Below are 21,132 nucleotides of genomic sequence, written 5' to 3'. Positions count from 1 at the left end.
ACTGTTTTGGGGGCTGTAACTGGTGTACAAACAGCGTGGGACAGTCTCTCTGCCTCTGGAAGGATGGTAAACAGTTAGGAAAAAAATATTATGTAGAGGTGTTATTTAATGACCAATAAGCATTACTCAAAAATCAGTGTTCTTCATGTTATTCTTCCACACTTTTCACTTTCCTGTTGATTTTTTTGAAAAAATGCTTAAAAATGTGCAGTAGTGAAAATTTCAAATTATACAGGATTAAATATCTTCCTGTTCACCTTCACTTCTATGAGGAGGTGATGTCTAAGTGCTTTAACACAGATTCAGCTTTTGGTACAACTTATTTGGGGTTTAGTATTGTGTCTTTACCAATGTGATGTAGGAGGAGTTTGTTAGCAACTGATGATGCTGAAAGGTCAGTTTGGAATCGGTAGCATGATCTGGAGGACTCCTCCGTGGTACTGTCTGTTAGCTGCTCTAATCCCTGCTGCTTGGAGGAACTGGTGCAAAGAGCCACTGAGATTCTGGTGGGGTACTGTATTCCCCAGGCAAAATGAATGAATCTGGGCCTCTTTGTTTGACAGGAGTATACCTTCTTGAAGAACTTATGCTCTGAAGTTACAGAAGCAAAGTTGTTGCATGGCTGGCACAGATTAAATACATTTATCCGTGAATCTTCTTTCTCTGTATGAAGCATCTCAAGCTTGATAGCTTGGATAGAAAACTCACTGTGCCCCAGTGATAGAGATGCTGTATAGACCAATTACACCAAAACCTCTTCTAGAACCCTTTGCTGTTATTTTGCAAAAATTGCTATTCTTCCTCTGCACATCAGGAAAGTGGATGTGTTCGCACTAGTTATATCTACATAAGCATTTTAATTTGGATTAGGAGTTCATTTTTGAAGTAAATCTCCTGATTGTCCCCACTTGCCTTACTTTGATTCATCTTGGAAATCAAATCAGATGTGCTCCAGCAGTGTTCCTGGTGCATTCCAGCTGCTAGTGGCCATTGAGTCTGTGTGAACAGACTAGAGCTATTCCAAAGTGAAAATCCTTTGAAAAGCTTGTATGGATTTTAGGACCTCAGCACAAACCCTTCTGCTCTATACACTCGTCCCTATTCATTTGCACTACCTCCTAGTGTAACCACTGTCTTTTGTTTCACAGATCAGGGAAAGTAATACCGTTCTTAATCACGTGTAGTCCTCTGATGTATTGGAAATTTAAAATTGTATGTGTTTCTCCTCAGACGTGTGCTCCATGTTGTGCCCTCGGATCAGATCCAGTTTACTGTATGACCAGATCGTGTGACAGGCCTGCATCTCACTACCTTTCACTTGCAATTGCCAGAATTATTTAGTTACATTCAATCAACTCTCCTAAATTTTCCAATAAGAGTTAGACTTTGTGAGATCGCTCCGGTTGGGAGTTGTAGTTGTTCACCTGAATCTGACAGGGTCACGTCTCAAATGCCTCACTAGAAAGACACTTATTTCCATGTTTTCTGTTTACAAATGACAGGTGTAAGGCTCTCTGGAAAAAGTGGGTATACTTTCCGCTGTTTGCAAATATCTTTGAAAAGCAGTGGAAGCTGTCTAGTGGAGCAGTCTGCAAGTATAATGCAGCCTGTACTCAATCATGAGCTAGGGAGAGATCATTTTGGATAGTTAATAAAACTTCAGGTAGCTCTGATGTTACTGATTCAAGTATCGCACTAGAATTTCTTCTGTACAGACATGGAGCTCTGTTTTATGTGGCTTTTCTTTTGTGATGAAGTAATAGAGTGCTTCAGGACGAACAGCAGTACCTTTTTCCCCTTAGAAGCCAACTGAAACTGAAGCAGGGAGCTTCAAAAGCTCTGTGAGCTGGCAAAGTGTATTTTCAGTGGAAGGCTACAAGCCCTTATGGTTCTGAAATGGTCTTCTACTAGGCAGAGCCTTTAAAATGTTGATGTGGTGGCGTTAGATGAAAGACTAAACAGTCCTCTCTCTTTAGAAATGCACCAAAATTTAGTAAAACTGTACCTGGAACTGTCACCAGATTTACTGACTACTAGAATTGCCTTTATTCTGAATTTCCTTCATTTAACAATAATCAATAACATGGTTGAAGTGCTGCTTCATTCTTCTTGATTCTGTGTCAGGCGGTATCCTAACATTGAGATTGAGCTACCTTAACCAACTAACTGAAGAACCTTGTTCATTGTTAGGATACATCAAAATTAAGCGAATGCTTGGCTATATAATTTCTTAGCGAAAACCATTTATATTCTCTATTTCTGACTTAATTTGTGTTGAATGTTGTAGTGTGTTTTTGTTTATAGCAAACCCCTAGGGAAACTGACTGTAAACTGTGATCTCAAGAACTTAAGTCCTTCTGGAACTAGAGTATGTTTAATAATGCAGTTTGTTAATCAAACTCAATTGACGTCTCAAATTCAACATATAGTCAAGTAAAACATTGCTTACGGTGACTTTTCTCAATTGGTTAGGCATTAGATGATGAATTTACAACAACAGGAAAGCAAAATCAATGGCACAGTAGACCTATTTCCGAATGGACCACCCAGCAAGTATGCCACTGGTTAATGGGAATGAACATGGAGCAGTATATTACAGAGTTCACGGCTATGAACATAGATGGACAGCAGTTAATGCAGCTCGACAGTGATAAGTTAAAGGTATGTGAATATCCCAGGATAGACTTGTAACTGTATAAATCTCACTGCTTATTCGGACATGTTTTTAACCTACAAAGTCTGTTTTCCTGTTTTCATGGCATTTTAAGGGATAGAGTTAGATAAGAATTAATAATCGATGGTACAATTAAAGACAAGCCATTTTAAATCAGAAAAAATACCAAGTTTTTTTTTTTTCTTCCTTGTTTGCATCTTGAGGAAATCAAAGTAAGCATAGTTCCCCAAAGGGGCTTGATGTGTCTATCATCAATCTCAGCGTAAGGTCATACCAAAACAAGATCCAGCCAATTCAAATGCATAGAATTGCAGGCTCCAGTTTTAGAAATCTGTTTCTTCCACATCTCCTCTTGGGATGGGAAATAGGAAGGCTGAGGTCCTATCTGGCGACCTTTTAAATGTTTCTGGTTTTTACTCCTGCTGAAAAATCTATTCTAAATCTTTCTTTTGAGTCTTTTCTTGCCATTTTACTTCTGGAAGCTGCGTGGTATGTATCCCTTACAGTGCTAGTAAATTCTTTCAGTTTTTCTTTCTCATTAGATTACCAGACTGCATTTTGGACAGGCAAGATGCGTGACGAAAATTAGGTTCATAAGGCAAATTATTGTTAATGATCAATAGTGGGATTTGAGTGTTTTAGGGAGGTGAAAAAAAAGTGTCTTAATTTTAGTCTCAAAAACACACGTGCATTTTAGAATAGACTTGCAAGACTGCATGTCCTATATTTTGTTAATATTTCCTTGGACACAGAGGAAATACCTGCTACTGGTCTGCCAAATGACTGTCTCTATTTGGGGAACTTTGCATGTTGATGCTTAGCAAAGCTTAATTCACACTTAATGCCATTCGGAGTTCCATAGAGGGTGAGCAAGTGCCATCTGTAACTTGGAATCGGGTACTGCCACCTGCTGATCAAAAATCCAAGTGTACTATTTACTTACTGAATACAATTTTTAATAACACACTTTAAAATCCTTAATATTAAAAATTAACAAGTAGTTACTGAATATAAATCCCCCTTATATAAAAAGAGCTAGAAAAATATTTTGAGACTGCTACTTATTATGCTATTTGCTGGAAATTCTCAGGTGTCTAAATGTTTATAAAATCCAACAAGAAGCTGTTATTTCACAACCAAACAAGAGTAGGCCCTTGTGTCCTTACTTACCTTGTTACCCAGATGATCATTTACAATCCTTTTGAGGACTTAGGTCTTTATTTTTCAAATAAACAGACTGTCTTGCAGCAAAGTGAGTAACACTTAACCTTTAACTGTTCATGCACAAGCGCCATTGATTGTGCTGTTGGGAAAATTAATGATGAAGTATTTTCTTTTCTTCCCCCCGCAAAGGCTTTGGGAGTTTCCAGTCAAAATGACCGATCAACAATAAAGAAAAAAATTAAGGATATTAGAAAAGCACAAGAAAAACTGGAAAAGCAGAAGGAAAAGGTTCAAAAGAAGGAAAGAGAAGTTCGCAAGACTGGCAGAGTGGTAGCCACTCTTGAATCAAGCTGCTAAACCCACCCTGTTTTATTTTAGCACAGACTTGCTTCATCTTGAGGAAGTTCAGCAGATTTGTATATAATTGTACAATTGAGGGAGGAGGGAAAGTGCAACAGTTTAACATAGGTGGTTTTTTACTTTTTAATTATGGTCCCTCCCCATTACAACCCAATAAAATGAAATAACGTTTTCAGGGTTTTTTTTATTCCTAGTTGACTCTGCCTGTACTAATAGACAATAATTTAACTTTCTGCCTTAAGTAATATTTGTGCTTCTGAGACCTCATATGCCCTTTTCATTGAAATTGATGTTTGTGAAAAGTAGAATACAGTATTAAAAATCATTCCAATATTAGTCAACTAGCATTTGATAGAGCTGAATCTGAGAGGGACAATAGAAAAATCCTGCCAACAAATTCAGTCTGTGACAGTCTATTTATCTGTTGCCACTAAAGATGTATAGTAAAAATTAAGTTTAAGAAAACAGTAATGTCAAATTAATTTAAAAAGAAAGCATGTATTTCAAATTTATGGATTATTTTGTTTAAATTCTTGTATTTCTGGGATTTTCATTCAAAGTTCACTGTAGTAGCACATTGTTTTTGAATTCTATGTGTTGCAATTTACTGAGAAAGTAACAAGAAATATTGCGTAGTTTTCACAAACTACATATACTCAGCATAATATTAAGTTTTCTGTACACTACCTGTATGGTGTTGGGACAAGGTTTAAACCTATAAATAAGATCTTTTTTAACCTATTTTTCCTAAATAATACATAGTTTTATAGATTTATGCTATGAATAAGATCAATTTGCAATACATGTATTTCTCTTTTCTACCTGCTACAAGATTTTTGCGGACCAAATTTATATATTTGCTAATTTTAAACTATACTGTTTTTCAAACATAAAATACTGAGGGAAGAACTGAAGGAAAAATTATCACTGAAGCACTGGGTTTCTGCATTGTATTTAAATGTTTCGATTGTAGACTACAGATTACTTCTTTTTAAAGGAGGATTTGATTCTCGGAATAGTTTAGAACATGAATTGGTGTTTTGTATATTTACATACTATTTTCTAGAGATACTACAACAGCACTTCCTTTAATTAGATTATTCCAGAAACATAGACTAGCTTAAATATCAATTTCACCATAGAATGGACTAGAACAAAACTTACGTAATTCGTTTATGTGGACCAAGTTCTCCTTTAAATCTATGGACTGTTTTTCATTTTAATTAAATGAATGAACCTCACTGTTGGTGTTTCACAGTTATTTTTTTTTTTGTACAAATGTCATGAATTTCAGCAAAAGGACTGTGTGGAAATGCTTTGGCACCCTCCCCATTTCCAAAATAAATTTTGAAAATCTTGGTAATAATTACTTCTAAAAAGAGGTTCTATTTTCAGTTTTGTGCACTAAGAAACAATTCTTTGGTCAAGATTTAACTTATTTACTTTTGTTTCCAGTAGCTTTGAGTTTGTACTCCAAGCTTACAGACCTTGAGCCACAGAGGAATGCTGCCCTACTGATAAAAGAGAAGGGAATTAGAAGTACAGAATGATCAAACGCTGAGGATCACACACGTAAAATCACCCTTTGATTAATTCAGTCAAGGAAGTTTATTTCTCAGATAAGTGCTTTCAGTCAGAACAGAGAATACTGATATAATGATGTATTACCTTTTTCCTTTAAGCCTGCTGAACTGAGTGTTGCACCCTGTGAAGAGTTCGTTTCTCAGGAAGGAGACTAATGGAAATGATGGTTTCAAAGGTTTGCCTGTCTGCTGCGGAGCTGTGGTAGTTAAACAGGGGCCACAGCAGGGATGATAAACTCACCTGGCACATGAGCACAAGAACATGATTATCACAGGCCACAGCATTTAACAGCTGTCGGATGCGAAATGAGGAGGCTGGCTCCATGGAACTAGCTTAGTACCACCCCACAAAATCACCCAACTGAAAGTTTAATTTTCAAAATAGCTTTAATGAATAAATGTAGTGATTCTTCAAAAAATTAACTTAACACAAACCAAGATTAATTTTACAGTGCAAGACTGAGCTCATTTGCATACAAAACTATTAATCTCTGCATTCTGATAGCTGAACTATTATACTGATTTTCTACAGTGATTCACTTCAACTTAACCAGTGTGCTGGCAATGACTTCAGTACAGTAATGAAAATATTAAACACAAAAATTATCTTCAGAACTTCTATTTAAATCAGAAGTAATCAAGGATCAAACTTGTAAGTAGGGTTAAACATTGTAAAGCAAAATATTACTACACCTGTGTTTTCACCACAATCATTTGGGGTGGCGGGTGAGGAGACAGATACAATTACACAGGAAGTTGTTCTAGTAATCAGAATTCAATCAGTAGCTAGCGGAGAGCATGAAAGAGGTTTTATTTCAGTAATACCACATTAAATACTTCAACAGACTTTCTAGAAAACAAACTGTGTTAGCCTTTCATTAGAAACATGTAGTTTCTTGTAGTTCTCAGATGCTACTAAACTCAGTTCAATTAAGTTACTTAAATATTTAAAACAGCATAAAGGCTAAAATGTTCAGCTTCAAGGTTGAGTTTTTAAAATCCCTTTGCTGTAACTTTCAGCTTTAGTTTAGCAAAAGCAATAGCTGCAGGCATCCCCTCTAACTTTTGCATAGGCCCCACTTGGCAATATGTGGAATTTCTCACATACGTGCTCTTTCCAGGGTTGAAGAAGAGAACAGCTACAGCTTCTCCTCGCTTGTAGCCATGCAGATGGAACGGTATGCCAGTCACCACCTCACATCCTTGTCAAGAAGAAAAATAGGCACCTCTCAAAGCGCCCACAAGCTTGAGTGGAGCAGGTACCTGTACTGTTCTGGTGGCAATTAAGCTAGAATAATCCTCCCTCAGAGCGTCAGCCTAACTGTGTATATAGACCACTCTGTAAATCACTCCTCTTAAAGTGACCTACGTTAGCCTGACCAGGGTATAAAGCCATTCTAGTGTTTTGCAGAAGTAAGCTAGGGAGGTAGCAGGTGACAATCTTTCATCTGGCTCAGCTACAACTAGAAGAGCATGACTTCAATTGCTAACATACCAGCTATTGCCTTCACCTGTGATATCACCTTCTGATCTGTGCAGAGCTCGTAAACCAAACTAGTAACATTTAGGCTTAGTCTTTCTGAGAGGGATTATGCACATCTGCTGCAGTACAAAATCACAGAATTACAAGCAATGAATTAACTGAGAAAAGGATTAGTTCTCAGTGTCTTTAACTGCATCACTCCTAAAATGTTCAGGAATGACAGGGATCCAGGTGCAACATAGGTGTGTGTGTGTGATTTGAACAAAGCTGGCACAATAGGCATTGAAAGAAGTTGAATCCTTTCTTAAAAGAAGGACTTGTACCTGAAATGTAATACTCGTTCCCCTCTCTGTCTTCCCCAGTATGCTTTGACAGTTTGCCTTTGACTGATAAACACGTTCTGCTTACCTCATTTATGCTATAGTGTGACTTCCAGATACTACATAAACGCGGCCAGAAGCACATCACAAATACAAAGGTATTTTCAAAAACTGTTAATTCCACTTTTTCTTAAATACTCCTGAGAAGGTAGTTTTTATTGACAAATAGAGGTGCCCTACTAAGAGCAAATTTTTTAAAATCTGTTTATTAAAATAGTTTGCATTTACAGCTGTAACCTGACAAACCCCAGAGTCTTGAGATCTGACTAGGGCTAGAACATTGATACTGCGTTTTGGTATTTCCTACAGAAATATAAGCAAATGCAAGACAGCATATCTTTACTGTACACAAGCCAACACTATTGGCTAATTCACAATGATCATGTCAAGGTAATTTTTCACATGTATTAAATATTCACATTACAACCAAAGAAATAGGACTGATACCACATACCTGAGATACATTATACCAGTGGTAGCAGCTATGGGGTTTTTTTAATTTTTTTTTTTTTTTTTATCCCTACAGACCTAAGTGTGATTTCTACAGCTGCAGAAAACCTTGATGTAGGCAAGGTGTGTAGGCAACATATCTAACTTTGCAAAATTAGGCTTCAGCATGCGTAAGATGAAAGAAGAGAAAGTGCCGTACAGGTGCAAAGGTACAGCAATAAACTCGGTATTTCTTGCATGAGTTTTTCATTAATATGTAATATTCTGTAACGGAAAAATGTTCTGGTGAGCTTTTTCAATAGTTTCTATTAAAACAATTTTGTAATTACATGAATTAATACATTTCTCACCAGATATGAAAGAGATTGCATTGGTCCCTACAAAACCTGAAAATACTGCTCCGTTGATTTAGCTAGTGAAAGTAGCCATAAATAGAAAGTGGAACAAATTAAGTGTGACCTTCTCACCTAAAATTTAGAAGTACATACGGTTTGGGGTTTTTCTTGTGTTTTGTTTTTTTGTTTTTTTTTTTTTTATTCCAGAAGAGAGTTACTCCACTGTTACTCCACTTAAAATTATTTTCACATATCAAATGCGGCTCAGTATCTTGGTGTAAGTCAGGTCTTTTAAATTCCCTTTACAGACATACCTACTTCTTATGAACTGTTGAGGAAAAAGCTATGTACTGCGAAAAGTGGTCATGTCCTTTGGCTCACTGCTTGGCACACACCAATCATCTGCTTCGTGGTTTGCTTTATAATGTTTCCAGGCTGCTTTGTTATATACAGGGAGTCTTTCAATGGATTCTGTTGATAAGGCCTGTAAGTAGAGAAGACTGTAGCTGACTATATTCTTTTTAGGCAAAGTTACAGTAACAGAACAAGGAGTTCCATTACCAGTTAGAGTAGAGTTGCTGATAAATTTAAAATGGTAGTGTTATATCATACCTTTATGTAAATAACCGCATCTGTACCATAGCCTTCTAAGGAATACAGTTTCAGATCTCCTTGGAAGTACTGCGCATACAGACGAGATATGGGTAAGCCATAACCAAATCCAGCCTGATCCAGGAGAAAAAGTGTATTTTCATTAATTGCATCAGTCACTGGTGTTTTCTGTTTTAACTTAATAGGCAAATAGACAAACTAAGCGTGATATTTGACAGTAAGAGGAGGAGTTCAAATGTTAACTATTCTTCACCCCGGAACTATTATAGACCCCGGAAACGGAAGAATGCATGGATGATTGTGATTATGAAAAAATAGTTTTATTCCTGTGTCAGACCAGGCTGCTAGATAATACTTCTTGTATTACAGTAGCTTTTTCAAGAAATTGTGACACCATTAGAGAAAACTGTACCCAGTCTGGTTTATGCCTCATGGAGCTGCTAATTTTAAGAACACTGAGTACTTAAGTCAGATATGTTTCATCATTAGTATATATATAAAAAAGGTCTAAGAGCAACATCTATGAATTTGTAGCTTACACTAAAATTCTGCCAAGCCCTGTCTGCAGTAGCAGGACATAGCTCTGAAGTGTTCAGTGTATATTTTTTTTAATCTACTGAATTTTACAGGTAAACTCTCAATGAACATACACAACACTTCTCTGTAAAGATCTAGTGTTTGATGAATTGCAGTCATCTAGATGCAGGACACTACATACGTTTTTTTAAAATTAATTTTGAATGATGCAATGTGAGAGAGTAAATTCAGGAAAGCTGATCAGAGCTTCTTACTGAGACCTAAGACTTCATTACTTGTGCATATTTAAAGATCACAAAAGACTGAAACAGATTCTTCATATGCCCTGTTACATCTGCGTCCCTTAGTCCTTGCTGGTGTACAACAGACTACACAGTACAACCAGACTTGATCCAAAATCATTGCTGTAATTATTTTTCCTTTTATTCAGTGGCCACAACAAGAATTTAGAGTCCTGTCCTTACTGCAGTACACTCAGCATAGCTAAGTGTTCTGCTTGAGGTAGCTGATCTTTGTATTTCGTAGACAAAAACAGAATCTTAAACAAGTTTAAATACTTTTTAGTATTTCAGAATTTTATGCAATCTTCCAGTTATTTCCAGAAAAATATTTTAATTAAGCTATAAGATCCAAATAGTGATACTCATTGTATCTATAAAATCAGTACTTCATAGCTTTAGCTAAATGGGTTCTTTTGTGACAATTAAACATATCCAAGATGACACAGCATAAAAGATGTGCGTACCAAAGGTGTAGCTCGTGATGTCTCAACACGTGGACGTGGTGCTGTTGAATACATGTAGTTGAAGAGTCTGTCAATTTTCCTCATAGGAACACCTCCACCACGATCACTCATCTGGAACAAGAAGGAACGTGTAGCATTATGTCACTGAATACCTTTTTATAAAAGAAAGCTTCTCTCAAACAGCGATGCAGAGAAAGTTCAGGTAAAATATAATATAAAGTTGTCCCTATAAAATTTTGAATTTTCTTAAATTCTCATCTCTCAGTTACAGCAATGACCAGAGAGGGAGGAATCTTTTCCTTTCATCCTTTATCCAAACCATTGAAATAAAACACTACCATAAGAAGTATTCATAATCTCTTGGAAGCAAGAAAATTCTGCTTAAATTGTGCATTGCTTTTATCTTGCTCATAACTCAATTTTGTCCAAAGTCAGCATCTGTACCTTTTAGCAAATGCCAGGTTCTGTGTATTTTTATCTTTATTCCTCAGGAATATTGCCAGTTAAATATCATCTGTTAAATCTATTAGTGAAGGAGTAAGTCAGAAGAGTTTTTTTTACTATGGTTTAGTTAGACCTATGAAAAAGCTTGTAGTTGGTCTTTGAAATCCAACACGGATGTTGTACAGAAAAAGAAATTACTCTGCAAACTGTACTGCAGGAAGGTTCGATTTGCACGGAATATACAACATTTATTTTCCTTTTTTCAGTTGTTTCACAACTGTACAGATCTGTTATTAGCACTTAGAAAATGCTGATATTGCAACTGTATAAAGATGCTACTTTGGTTTTAGTCGTGGTTGCTTATAAGTTAGGCAAGACATGAGCGTGACAAAAGTATAGAATTCTATTGCAGAGCCTTCCATGTGACTGTGCAAACTCTCCATGAATTTCCTACTGATGCAGTATGTGAAATTCAGTAACGGTCTTGTTACTTACATACTACATCATCACATACAATCCATTGTTGGAACCAGATCACCAGCTAAAGTTAGTAATATGATGCCTATGACAGGGAAAAAAAACCCTAATCAAAATACCCTTCAAAATAATCAAAAAAGTGGGTACCTTCACAGTTAAATCCTCATTTCCCAATGTGACGTGTACATGAATCGGAGGATAAATGCATCGATCAGCATGATGTTCCATGGTGGCTCTCATTGCATTCTGCAATTTTCAAGTTCAACTTAAATCCTGTTCTTACCACTTTGGTACATTATCTTAAAACATCGATTTAGGAAAGTTATTTTTATCACATATTTCAGTATCAGGATAAATGTATATGGTTTTAGAATAGGGATTTTTAGTTTTTCTGGTTTATTCAGTATTTGTATAGTTTATTAGACTACACAGACTTCAAACATTATTATTTTTTAAGAACAAACAATATTTTAAAGAATTCTACAAATAAAACTGTACATTATAATGCATAGTACATGCAATATGTACAAGAATCAAGAAAAGTCTAGGACTGAACTGCTTGAGGAAAGCTCTATAGGACCCATTATGCATTATACCAGATTTGAGTATGTCCCAAAAATTGTGTATCTTATTCTCACTTGCTTTATTAACTAATGTTTTTATCTATTTTAAGGTATTTTTACAAAGCTGTCCACTCAGGTGGTGTCAGATGTATTCAGTGGCTAGGCAAAGGAGATAACGTTTTCCAAAGCTGTTCATTTTCTATGCAGTTACTGTTTGTCTAAATAGTACAATTTAGGTATCTTCACGCAGTCAAATAGCAGTAGGTTTTCACTTGCAAAAACATGCTGCTATCTAGAATTGGTTCAATAAGTCAAACAAATACAATCTCACTAAACAAAGGTGTATAAAAGAATTGTGTAATGATAAGTGCACAGACCTTGAAAAGTTCGAAAACCATGTGATAGAGATGTGATGGCACATACACCACTTGCATGGGCTGTCCTGTTGACTTAGCTGGAGAAAAGAGAGTCTAAATAATTAAATAGCAAACTAGGTATCTTATTCATTCCTGCAGTAATTCAAAACGTACATTTGAATTGTTGACAGAATTTATAAGAGAAGGAGAATTTGAACAGAAATCTTCTGAAAAGTTGTATGTTAATCAAAAATCATATTCAAATTTTTCAAATGTGCTTGCTGCTTTAGAAATAAATCTTAAAACCCACTGTGGCATCACAGGTTAGGGCATATAATAGTTGCTTTCTAGTATCTATGAGGAGTTTATCATGAAGATAGAGTCAGGCTTTTCAGGTAGTGGAAGAACAAGAAACAGTGAGAGTAAGATGAAGTGACAGAGGTTCAGAATGGATATAGAGGAAAACTTTTCACCATGACAGTTAAAATATTGAAACATGTTGCCCAGAGGTGTTATGTAGTTGTCATTCTTGGAGGATTTGTAAGACCAAACTGGATAAAGCCCTGAGAAACCTGGTCTGACCTCGTAGCTGTCCCTGCTTTGAGCAGGAGGTCAGGCTAGAAACCTCCTGAGGTCCCTCCCAACCTGAATTATCTTATGATCCTGTAACGTACCAAATGGCAACTATGGCACAGCCTATTCTTGGATTCATTAGCTAATTTCTAACAAGAAACCTTAACAAAAATTATACATAGAATTCTGTCTATAAAACTGGTACAGTTTTCAAACTTTTTTTATATAATAAATTGTAGAAAATATATCATGGGAACATGTTCATTATATCAAAAATTAAGGAAACGTTGCTCAGAAAATTCTGCTGGCTCTTAAGGTCTTTCCAGTTCAAGAAATTAATAATTTCTCGCCAGATTGTGTTAGAGACCAGTGTTTTATGAACATAAATGTTGAAGACTAGTGACGTCAAAAGATCTGGAACAAATTATGTACCCAGCAAAAAAAAAAATAGGGGCGGGGGTTAGGGGGAGAATAAATCATACTTCGAAATATGTCAGGTTCCTGTCCTCAGCAACTCTCCCCATGCCTCCACCCCCAGATCCCATGCCTAAGGTTTAAATTATGGTCTCCACTCTCAGTTGTGGGCAAGGAATGTGCATTTGGCCTGGATCAGGTTTAACTCACCTTCACAATTCACTGAGCAAAAGGTCACTCCTTTTATAAAAACTGAACTATTTGTTCTGGCTTCTGGAGCACCATTAAATGGCCCCTCAGTGCAGAGAATTAGCTAGCATGGCTGTGATCTTACAAATGTTTTTTAGTATCATTCTCCAAATATGGAGAGAGATAAACCTTTTAACCTAGATACAGAATGCCAGGTTCTGTACAGTAGGAAGAAAGGATCTGGAATGTGTAGTCAAGGCCACGGTTTCTTTGCCTTTAGCTTCATAAGCCAAGTTACTGTGGCTGCACTTTGGCTTTCGCAATTACTTGTAGAAGCAATTCTGATTGCTTGGTTTTGTAGGTCTGTTCGAACTTGGTGTTTGGCGTCTTGAAAAGTACTCCAGTGAGTAGTGTCAGAAAGGCTCTTTAGCATTCAGCAGGACTGTGAGGAAAACAGCTGACCTCTCAGTTCATAGCAACACAGTTGTAAACTGTTTTTTCAAGTCACAGCCAATGGGTTCCAATAATTTTTACCACAACTTGAGTGTACTACATTGATCTACAACTACAAGAACATGATAGCTGAATAAGCAAGAGAAATTAGAATTGAATGCTAAAGTGTCACAAGAAATGCAGAGAGGGTGAGATGCAATAAACAGTGTAGGGTGAAGACATACAAGAAACCTTAGGGAGGGAAAGAGGCTGCTAAAATCTTTTATATCGATAGCTGTACTGTCAAAAACTTTTCTACTGGTTTCAGTTTTCTAATTAAAGGAAGGAATTGGGAAAGCCTTCTGACAAATTTAAAACAAAACAAAAAAAAAACCCAAAAATTATTTATGACAGTAGATACAGAGAACACCTTAACTATATGAGAAGTGGAAGGAGAACATTTCACCACCAGCTAGTTTAGCAGAAGTCATCACTAAATTCAAGAGTGTCTCATCCCACATTCACTTACCGTTCAGCTCTTCAAGGATGAGTTCTGGAGAGCTCATGTAATATAAATCACAAAGTCTCTTGGCACTTTCATAACCATCTAGAATAAAAACACAGAAAGTTAGATTCCCACTTCCACTTTTTCTTTTCTCCTTTTCAGTTGACCAAAAAGAAAAAAAAAAAAATTGAGAACAGTGTGCACTGTCAGGGAGATTTTGTATTTTCTCACAAAAACTGGGTTTACAGGGAAAAGTGACAAACCGTCTTACACTTTAAATAAAACTTCTGCTCAGGGTAGGAAAGAACAAAACAGTATATGAATATCAAGATGTGTACTGGCTCTCAGTGTGGACATTCCTGTAAATTTTCAGGATAGTTGTTATCTGCTGAATTTACCTCTAATAACTTCAACAACATTGCAGGTAGGATCGATGCTTCCAATGTGTTTTGGATGAGCTGGATTAATTTTCCCACCAAACAGTAATGCTGCCAAAAAAGAAAATGATATTTAATACCCAATATAATTTTATATTTTTAGTTTGTGTCTTCAGTTTTGCTAAACAGAAATTTATAGGCAATCTATAATTCCAATCTGCACCATATTTGAAAGCCTACTATTAATTTTAAGAACTGTATCAAGAATGAGTTTATAAACAGCAAGGCAAATAGTGTACTCCTAAGAAGGACTTAAGTACATACTAAGCACTTAAAAATAAAAGGAAAATATACTGACATAATACAGGTGTCGTTTCCCCTTCTTTCAACAATGACACTTACAGTGTTGATTAAGGAGCATTCTAATTGAAATGCGACTCATGTAGAAACGGTCTAAAAAATACTGCACATTCTGTGAGGTCACTGGATCAATGCCAAAGCTTTCCTTGTACTCTATTACTCCTTGAGCCATCGTAGGAATTACATCATTGTGTCGATTCCGAATTTTTATCACAGTATCTGTAAAACTAAAATTAATACATTGTTAGTATTTCACTTTCAAGTGAATTTAATACTCTGACAAACCTGCCTACACAAACAAAGACCGTTACGTACAGAAATAGCACAGGTCTGCCTACAGCAATAAGTAGACAGGTCAGTCTTTACAGCATATTTCAAGCGACTAGATTGAAACAATCGGTAATCAATCACTATTGATTCTTTATAAAATTATTATTTATTTATTATCTTGATTACTGCCAAGAAAAAGAGAAACCTCTGCCAGCCATTTTCCTGCAGATCATTCCATGCCCGTCAAAAGGCAGTTATGGTCAGCCAACAATGACCAAACCTACTCTATGGGTGAAAAGTTCCATATGTCAGTTCAAACATTACAAGGAAGGAATTGGTAAACATTTGGTCATTTGACATATTCATAGCTTCTTCAGTGTAACATAAAAAGCCCTGACCAGAATGATACAGCATAAAAGTGCTTTGTTTCATGTTTTAATGTACCCTCCTTTTAGGGACAGGGGGTGACATTACTGCAACTCCTACGTAAAGACTGGAGATAGCTGAAATTTTTTCTGAAGCTATTCTTCTCTTGCCAGTCCTTCTACATAATATTAACATAATATCAATATATGTGACAGCAAATCCTTACCTATGAATAGCCCCTGAATCTTCTGAACTTTTGTCCTTGAAGTCAAGGATCTCCTGAAGACTTTGGACATACCTTTAAATGAAAGAAACATGACAAAGACCAATTCTAATACAATTCCCCAGATCCCTTTGGTTCGTAATTTATGGTCTTCCGATGTTGTTTGTTTCCAAATCATTGTATTTGAAATGTCCCACTGACCTATCCCCTTTGAATTTTGTTAGATCCTTTTGAATCTATTCACAATGTTTTCTTCCAAAATCTCCAGAGCAATGAATTCCACAACTTAATTAGAATGCATAAAAGATCTTCCTTGCGTTTTAAACCTAGTAGGTGATCACTTATTTGCAGCTCCAGCGAGTTCCTGTTATTAGAAAATCTTCCCAGCTTGTTCACGATTTAAGTATTTCTGCCATCTCTTCCCTTAGATGTGTATTTTCCAAGCTGAAGAATTCTATTTGGTTTCTCCTCACGTAGAAATTGTTCCAACCCTCTGATTATCCCTCTTGGTCTTTTCTGTTCAGGATGAGTGACTAAAACTGCACGCAATTCAGAGGAAGAATGGGCTAACACAGTGGTACAATTATATTCCTCCCCATTTTTACTTAGTTCCTAACACTATTTGCCTTCTTACCCATCAAATGACATATTCAGAAAAACATTCCCCAGTAACATCAAAATTTCTTTCTGTATTGTAAGCATGCAAGCATAGAGGGAGAGGAGGTTCCTCTCTGTGCTCTACTTTGCATTTGTCCAAGTGGAATTCATTTCCCATTTGATCAATGTCATTTAGTATCATGAGAATTTAAGCGTTCCTGTTTCATTAAAAGCCTTCATCTTCATTGATAGCTCTTTTTATATTCAGTCATCTAATCAATCCCACTTACTCACTGGCAGATTTTCCATTCTCTTTAACTTTAAAAGCCTTTCCAGATAGCCACGTGCCTTTAGTAGTTGCCAAGCAATCTCATTGTTTTGCTTTCATCTTAAAAAAGTTTATGCTTCAGTGTAGCAAATTTTACTTTTCAAACGATGTCTTTTTTATTTTAATAGCCTTGTATTCTTTCTGTTATTTTATATATTTTGGCTTTGGGAGGTTCCTATCGCTCTTTCTTCATATTTTCTATACTTTTCTTCTCAGTCTGCAATAACCCATCTTTTAAATGGTTTCTACTATCGTTTGCAAGCATTTTGTGTATTTGCCTGCTTTTGTTGGTTTCTTCAACTAACATCCTCATTTTAGGTAAGTCACCATCAAATATTGTTCTGATGGATTTTTGGCTTTACTGAATTCTCACACGAGTATCTGCAATATTTAATGATTTTTAATTCCCTTGTGAGTTCTCTAATTGCTTCTAAAGGTTTTTTCCAAGTCTGTAAATTTAGTTTCTGATTTATGTCACATTGAGGTATTTACTCAATCTCAATAAGTGATGTTCATGCAACAAGCACATGAAATGTTCTTTCTGTAGAAGAGAATGAGTTCCTCCAACTTTTGTACATGCAGAAGGTCACCCTTAAAGGTATGAAATGACACTGTTCTTACCAGCTCTGCACCAGCTGAACTGAAGGTGTTCTTAGGAGGTTGTCTGGAAGCAGGCTTATTTCCTTCATTATGTTTGCCAATCTCACAGGCAACTCTTGTCGCAGAAACATAAATGAAGTCTTTTCACAAGCATTTTCAGATCCTAAGACCAAAATAGATATACAACAACATCAAAATAAAGTCAATACTTACGGTAGAGAACTACACAACCTCTTACTTTCTTGCATAAGAGGTCTGTGTTTTTGTTCTAAAGTTGACTCGGCAAGTCTGGTAAGCCAATGTTTCTTTCATGGCAGCAGCCCATTTGTATTTCAAAATGTAAACTCATACCACAGCCCTGTTGTGGTAAGAATAATCTTCAATATATAAAGAGCAACTAGTGCAATAGTTGCAGACCCATACTATTCAACTTTAAATATTGCTTCTGTCCATGTAAATTGTTAATTTTATTTGCAGCAAACATGGACTGTAACTAGCACTGATCAAACAGTATGTCATTCTGAGCATGTCAGAGGGAAATGCAACCAGCACAGGAAACTCTACGGGAATGATGCTTGAGAAAGTATCATGGTCCCATACACCCTGCTTGATCATTGATCCCACTGAATTACCGTAACTCATATTGGAACGCTTTCAGAAAGTAAGTTCTGTAATATTTATCTCATTTTCAGCTAGATCTGTAGTTTAAATTCACTGCCTTACAGGAACAGAAGGCAGATGAATGAACTCACATGAATACTGGGAGAGAAATGAAAGCCAACAGCTACTGTGCTTAGTCATTACAATAGTAGTTATCCCATACATTTACTTTTTAAATTTTTCACGTTTTTATAAGCTAGAAGCTAAATTACTGCACCTGTTGATAACTGACCTGTCCTTTTATAAGGACAGGTGTCATCTGTGTGGGTGGCAATTAAATGTGGTTATTAAGATCAAGACCTAAATTCATTCCCACAATGCTCATTTTACCAGGTGAGAAAGGAGGGTGCAGACTGGGGAAGAGGCTAAGAAATGATGTACTTCATTCTCAGCCAGACTTCTTTCTAGACTTCAAGAGTGTCACGTAAACAGCATCTGAACTTACTAACCTCTTCACCTGCTGCAGTGAGTACACACCACAGGCTTGGTGTTTCACAACAGGTAACTCCTAAAAATTAACTCTGGTGTTTCTGCTCAGTTCACTTCTTCCATTTGGCAAAGGAGAGTTGGGGAAGAAGATGAAAGGAAAGGACATGGAAAAAGAGGAAGCTAGGAGCGTCTTAAACAGGAAAAATCTTCACTAAATTGATATGGAGTAATTCAGTCTAATGCATCCAGACTCCGATACATCATAAACTACACCGATGAAAGAATGCCAGTGAACTTAATAAAAAAGTGAATAGCTTACAAGAAAGTCCTCCCCAGTGACACTTACCAGTATTGCGCATTGTCTACATATGACCTCTGCCCAGAAACCTTTCATTCTTCTCCCTAGTCAGACTGTGTTTCAGGCATGACTGTTACTGGCCTTTCCCTTTTCTCAGGTAAAATTCCATGAACAAGTCAGATTGAAGGTATTAGAATGTAAGGATAATCTTCAAATACCTCATATACTCAGCAAATGACATTCCACAAATTAGTTTTGTATCTGGAGGCCGTATCATTGCAATCCTGGGTCAAATATGGAAGACAGCTTAGGGTAAGCAAGACTTCAGTGAATAGGGAAATGACTTTGTTTCCCTGTGCAGATACGGTCTATCTAGGCAAAGAATGGGTAAGACTCATACGGAAAATACTGTGCACTTATAACCCAAGATACGACTGATGTATGTGATCCAGACCTAAATTTACTTATGGAATATTTCATTTGCTAGATCAAAACCTGAAGGAGCTAGGAGAGAGGGGTTTTTTAAGTTAGCATTACCAGACTTTATGATTTCCTCTTTGACTGCTCTCACTCTAGAGAAAGAAGCCCAGAAAATCTCCACTTGAAAACGCCACCATATTACAATGGCTACAGAATGTCTTACGGACAAATACTATTTCAGTGTTGCACTCTACTTTTTTTTTGCCTTTGGTATTAGTTTTTACTATCACTTATTAAATCCTTAAACAAAAGGGAGGGGGAGGGGGGGGAAGTTTTCAAGATTACCTTACCTTACGTTTAGGTACTAACGGCAAAAAAGTAGCCTAACTTTTGACATGAGGAAATACGGTGCCTCAAAAACAAACACTGATTTTAAGGTAAGCATTATTTTATTAGTATTTCAGTGGTAAAATAACAGGTCAAAGCAAACTCTGAATTGCAAAATTCTTTCCTTAAAAGTAGGGTAGCAACAGAATACATGGTGGGACTCCTGTACAAATCTGGAGCTGTAAATACTGGATACATTTTATCAAAGTGTATGAAACGTTGAATAGATGGATGAAGTGACAGTGGATAGTTAAGAGAAACTTTTCTGTGTAAGTCTTCCTACTCATGCAAAGTCTGGGGTTCTAGGATTAGTTCTCAGATATGATTTACTTACAAAAAGGTAGAAAGCAATACCACTATTAACTAGTTAAATGTTTATATACAACATTTATGTAAACAAGCGTTTATGCACACGAGAGTGCCTTGGGTACAGAAACAGAACGTATTATAGTACAGCTCCATGCCCAGGCTTTGCAAAGGTTTCTCGGTGTGACTGAGATGACCCTTCTCTGTGTAGTCTTTGCTTTGAAACAGACCAAGTCCCGTAATCCCTTTTGTTTCCAAGCAGTCAGCCAAACCTGGCAGCGCCACCAGTGCCTTGAGTGCGGAGCACAGGACACAGTGAGTACCCCGTTACCCATTTACTCATTTTCAAGGCTCTGTTCCCAGTCCTCCGGGGCGGCTTTTGGTCTTTGCGCCCTGCTCCTTCTCTCACGCATCTTCTAAAGCAACACCACCTGGGACAAGGTGTTTTTGCGGGGCACAGACACGTGGCTGAGGAGAACCGATGGTCTTCCAGCTCCTCGGGGCCGGCTCAGGTTCCACCTTCCATGTGTTTGCTATACCTTCAGGGGCTGCGCGCTGCCAGCCTGCAAAGGGCTCAACGGATCCCACCCTGAGCCTCTCCTCTAACACCACCAGTTGTCACAACTGTCCCCACCCTGTCCCCAACGCCGCAGGTTCTGCTGAACGAAACAAACTACTTCTCTGATGCCAAAACCTGGAGTTTTTTCAGCTGGATTTCAACCTTGCCACAGTTCCAGTCTCCGGGGAAGGAGCGGACTGGGCTCCCTTCTCCCGGAAGGAAGCAAAGGCTTGTTCTGCCAAAAGGGACCGCAGTAAGAAGTGATAAGCAACAGCAGGGGAACGCGGCAGCGCCAACACGGGGGAGGGGGGAGACAAAAGCTCATGGCCGCGCCGGAGCCGCCCCGCTCCGCTCCTCACAAGCACCTGCGGGCAGGGCGGCGGGCCGGAGGGGACTCACCGAAGTCCAGGAATTGCTTCATGGAGAGCGGCGAGGGGGAGAAGCGGGAGTAGAAGTCCACCTGCTGCGGGATACTGCCCGGGGCGGCGCAGCGCAGCAGGGCGCGCAGCAGCCTCATGGCCGCGGCCCTGGTCGTCCCCCCTCTCCCCTCACCTCCTCCCGGCCGCCATTTCCCGCCACGCCAGCTCCCCCGGCCCCTGCCCAGGCCGCGGCCTCCTCCGCCGCGCGGCCGGGAGGAGGTGCCCGAGGGGGTGGGTGTCTCCTCTCGGCCCAGCCC

The 21,132-nt window shown here is 37.7% G+C and overlaps 2 protein-coding genes across 2 annotated transcripts in view; one reads left to right on the top strand and one right to left on the bottom strand.

Moving 5' to 3' along the window:
- The window catches only part of LOC141462974 (neurabin-1-like), a 43,536-nt gene extending 37,965 nt beyond the window's left edge, over nt 1–5,571 (top strand). Inside the window, exons 18-19 of the mRNA XM_074145170.1 lie at nt 2,473–2,661; nt 4,028–5,571. Coding sequence (XP_074001271.1) covers nt 2,473–2,661; nt 4,028–4,195 — 357 coding nt within the window. The 3' untranslated portion in view covers nt 4,196–5,571. The remainder of the gene's footprint in view (nt 1–2,472; nt 2,662–4,027) is intronic.
- Nucleotides 5,572–6,392: 821 nt separating this feature from the next.
- On the bottom strand, nt 6,393–21,063 carry PDK1 (pyruvate dehydrogenase kinase 1). Its single transcript, XM_074145169.1, has 11 exons — nt 20,856–21,063; nt 17,419–17,560; nt 15,876–15,947; nt 15,056–15,240; nt 14,675–14,764; nt 14,301–14,378; nt 12,185–12,261; nt 11,392–11,490; nt 10,324–10,434; nt 9,042–9,155; nt 6,393–8,913 (listed from the first exon to the last, which is right to left on the bottom strand). The coding sequence occupies exons 1-11, from the start codon at nt 20,971–20,973 to the stop codon at nt 8,773–8,775; spliced, it is 1,227 nt and encodes a 408-aa protein (XP_074001270.1). The 5' UTR covers nt 20,974–21,063; the 3' UTR covers nt 6,393–8,772.
- Nucleotides 21,064–21,132: the final 69 nt, after the last annotated feature.

Source organism: Numenius arquata, chromosome 3 (assembly GCF_964106895.1).
Source record: "Numenius arquata chromosome 3, bNumArq3.hap1.1, whole genome shotgun sequence".
In the NCBI taxonomy this organism is placed as follows: Eukaryota; Metazoa; Chordata; class Aves; order Charadriiformes; family Scolopacidae; genus Numenius; species Numenius arquata.
The sequence above is the reverse complement of the archived record's forward strand: the minus strand, read 5'-3'. Positions and strand labels throughout refer to the sequence as shown.

Coding starts and splice junctions, on each gene's coding strand:
- PDK1 (XM_074145169.1), bottom strand. CDS start 20,973: ATGAGGCTGCTGCGCGCCCTGCTGCGCTGCGCCGCCCCGGGCAGTATC. Junction 17,561..20,855: donor GAAGCAATTCCTGGACTTCG/GTGAGTCCCCTC, acceptor TTTTGGTCTTAG/GATCTGAAAATGCTTGTGAA. Junction 15,241..15,875: donor GATTCAGGGGCTATTCATAG/GTAAGGATTTGC, acceptor TATTAATTTTAG/TTTTACAGATACTGTGATAA.